A 3,519-nucleotide genomic window follows, 5' to 3' on the forward strand; every position below is an offset into this window, starting at 1 on the left:
GATTTAACTGTACTTAAACTTAGATTTAGTCACATATTTTGGTACTTTACTATAACACTATTAAAATATTTTACCGTTAAGAATAAACCTAGACGATGGTTGTTTATGTTTAGATATGTTTTTTAGTAATTTTATTTTAACGGTTTATCCTTCATTTTGTTTTTGTCTAACAAATTAATTAATATATTATAGATTTTGTATTTTTATACCATGCACAATTTTTCTTTCGAATGATGGTATTTGCTAACCTTAATAAATAAAAACTAAATATATGTACGTATAAAGTAAGAACATGTCACAGAAAGATTGAACAAAAACGGTGCGCTTTAGCTCCTTTTGAGTTATTTGGCGCTGAATGGCCTTTCGGAGAGACGAAAAGCCACTCCAAGTTTTCTGAATCGTCCAGAAACCAATCCCATTAAAAAGGAAAATTCCTTTTTGAGTTATTTTCTTTTGCAACAATGGGAGCATCTTCTTCGACGGAGCAGCCGGCATCGGCGGAGCAACGGGAGTTGGAAAACATCGCCGCTTCCACGGGAGCTCTTCCTTTGCTTCAAAAATCCTTCTCAAACCTCTCCGACCCTCAAACCAACGCAATCTCCGTCCAAACACTTCAGGTAACCTTAATTTACTCAACAATCTTCGTTAATTTCATCCATTCACTTCATTTCATAATATATAATACCCTTTCTTTCTTTTTCTTTTTCTTTTTACATTGCTTCCAGCAATGTTTTCATTTATGTTACGAAGACCCAGTTTGCGAATCACAGCAAAAGCCAGAGTCTTTCCCTAGGTTGTTGGATCACTTGGGATCATCGATTGTAGACTTATTTTTCTTGTCTGAAAAAGGTGGCATAAATTGGTTAGGGTTTCTAGGTGGTTACGTGAAGTGCTGTGGGAGAATGCCTACATCAATGTCTCTTAATATATTGTTGAGAATATTTGCTATGGCAGTGAAAAAGTTGGGGCTTTCTTCGAATTTGGAGTTCGAACCGGATGATGCTGATTGCAAGATCAATGGGTCTTTACTACCCTCTGATCTGCTTCTTCTTCTTTGGATGTGTTGGGCTATGTTGTGGAATGTTAGGACCTTGAAATCTTCTGAAAGGAAAGGGAATCTATTATTGCTTGATATTAATCATTTGGTGTTGTCTGCTGTTGTTGCATGTGCTGAAGTTGATAGCAGCTTTGATTTATGGAATTGTGATATAGTAGGCTTGGATGTTCAGCTTCCCGTGGGAAAGTTTCTTAATTGGGCAATAACCACGGCGCCAATACTTTCAGACTGCCTTACACAATATGTTAATAGAAGACTTCAAATCTCGGTTCTTGCAGAGGTGCTGTATTTCAATTCATTGTAAGACCTGAACAAAATTGTTCGGTTGTTCAGCGTCTGCTTGCATATGTGTTTACCTGACATCTAACATGTATTTTCTTTTTGCATATTTGATGTGCCATTATTATGAGAATATCCATCGATTCAATTGTGAGAATCACTAGTTAGGTATTTTTGCTTGATGAATTGCAGGATGAAGCAGGATCTTCAGAATCTATTTCAGGAGATATGTCTCCAAACGCATCTCAAGCTTTACTTTTAACACGTGGAAGGGCATGGGCGATTTCCCTTGCACCTAGAAGCACCATCACTGAAGAAATTTTGAAATTATGCTTTTCTGCTGATATTGTTGGAACTGATGAAAATCTTCTTTATCGGTTTGTCATTTCCCCTTTGATATTATGATCCATTAAGTGTCAATGCTCCTAGTAGTCTTTTCAAGATAAGACTGCATCTTTTCTCCGGGTTTTGTTTAACCTGTGTTTGTAACTTAATAATTTCACGTATTTATTTGGTTGTTTGTGACTTTGTAGGTCCTCTACTCATGGAAAAGGCTTGAACAGATTCTGGTCGAATGTCGAAGGTTATCATGGTCCATTACTTGTTCTCATATCTGCTAATTCAGAAGATGCCTATCAGGATAATAACAAAGCCAGGAAATGGATCATAGGAGCACTTACACAGCAGGGTTTCGAAAATAAGGATACATTCTATGGAAGCTCGGGGAACCTATATGCTATAAGTCCGATCTTCCATGTATTTTCACCTTCAGGTATGTAATCAAACAAGAGGAAATATGCCAATGGTCAGATTTTGTCCGTCTTTTATTCCTTGGAGGGTGGAGGGGCCTGTGGAAGGGGGCAAGGGACATGCATAGAGGATGTTAGGATCCATTCCTTACCTGGCCTATGTAATCAAGTTTCTGTTGGGCCATTTTCTTTTTCGGTGGATGACTTGGTGAATATAATTAATCATAAAATTTTAACAGGGAAAGAGAAGAACTATGTATACAGTCATTTGCACCCTACAGGAAGAGTTTATGAATCACATCCAAAGCCAGTGGGAATTGCATTTGGAGGAACTACTACAAATGAGAGGGTATTTTTAGATGAGGATTTTGCAAAGCTAACTGTTCGCCACCATGCAATGGACAAAACTTACCAACCTGGTTCCCTTATCCCAAACCAGGTACATAGGATACAACTTTAATATCCAGTTCTCTTAATAAATGCAGAATCCTATGAACCTCTTATTGATGCTACAGTGTGTAGTTCATACTACTAATTAGTCTTTTGTCTCTTCTAATCCGAACCCTCATGAGAATTTTGAACTATCATGACCTGCTATAATTTTTCAACATGGAAAGGAACTGATATGAGGTTTTTCCTCGAGTGTCTGAAAGGCCGGTACTGAACTTTGAAATGATTTGGTGCAGGGATTCCTCCCAGTAGAAGCTTCGATATCAGAAGTCGAAGTATGGGGACTTGGTGGTAAGACTGCAAAGGAAGTCCAGGATTCATACAAGAAAAGAGAAGAACTTTTTACTGAGCAAAGAAGAAAGGTAACCAAAACCCTATAAAAATTTAAGTCAATTACAAACCGCTTGAAGTGTAAATGTTGAGTTGCAAGGCTTAAGCATGGGAGCTGCGTGTGTACAGGTTGACTTGAAAACATTTGCAACATGGGATGATTCACCTGAGAAGATGATGATGGATATGATGGGTGATCCCAACAGAGTTCAGCGAGAAGATCGCTGAGCCATTCACTCCAACGTTAACCATCATTTAATACTATAGTTTTCTTGCTTTGGTAATAATAATAATAGGTTTGGCCATCAGTCATGTGGATCATCTGTAACTATTTCGAAGAGATACGTCAATGAGAAAACAATTTCTTCGTTCTGTTGTACATTGGTTGTATAAATTTTTAGTCTCTGAATTTTTTGTCTTTTCACGTTTAGTCTCAAAATTTGTTAAGTTTTTTTTACTGAAATAATAATGTGATGCACTGATACTTGAAATTGTGTTATTTCATCACATGAAATTTTTATGTAAAACAAATTAAATTTTCATGATGTGGTATTCTCTTATGTCATTTCACTATGAACTTAAGAAAAGGTAGAGATTAATACGGATAAAAATATTAGATCAAATTGAAGAAAGTTATTAAATTTTGGAACATGG

General features: G+C 36.7%; 1 protein-coding gene across 1 annotated transcript; it reads left to right on the forward strand.

Moving 5' to 3' along the window:
• The first annotated feature begins 313 nt into the window (after nucleotides 1-313).
• On the forward strand, nucleotides 314-3,289 carry LOC107917384 (uncharacterized). The gene is made up of 7 exons (XM_041087239.1): nucleotides 314-617; nucleotides 726-1,337; nucleotides 1,529-1,713; nucleotides 1,870-2,108; nucleotides 2,325-2,524; nucleotides 2,772-2,897; nucleotides 2,995-3,289. The coding sequence occupies exons 1-7, from the start codon at nucleotides 462-464 to the stop codon at nucleotides 3,091-3,093; spliced, it is 1,617 nt and encodes a 538-aa protein (XP_040943173.1). The 5' UTR covers nucleotides 314-461; the 3' UTR covers nucleotides 3,094-3,289.
• The last annotated feature ends 230 nt before the right edge of the window (nucleotides 3,290-3,519 follow it).

Source organism: Gossypium hirsutum, chromosome D01 (genome assembly GCF_007990345.1).
Source record: "Gossypium hirsutum isolate 1008001.06 chromosome D01, Gossypium_hirsutum_v2.1, whole genome shotgun sequence".
NCBI classification, from domain to species: Eukaryota; Viridiplantae; Streptophyta; class Magnoliopsida; order Malvales; family Malvaceae; genus Gossypium; species Gossypium hirsutum.

What these genes read in the sequence shown, in the direction of transcription:
- LOC107917384 (XM_041087239.1), top strand. Translation starts at nt 462, where the DNA reads ATGGGAGCATCTTCTTCGACGGAGCAGCCGGCATCGGCGGAGCAACGG. An exon ending in CCATGTATTTTCACCTTCAG is followed by an intron (nt 2,109 to 2,324) that starts GTATGTAATCAA and finishes AAATTTTAACAG; the next exon opens with GGAAAGAGAAGAACTATGTA. An exon ending in TTACTGAGCAAAGAAGAAAG is followed by an intron (nt 2,898 to 2,994) that starts GTAACCAAAACC and finishes GCGTGTGTACAG; the next exon opens with GTTGACTTGAAAACATTTGC.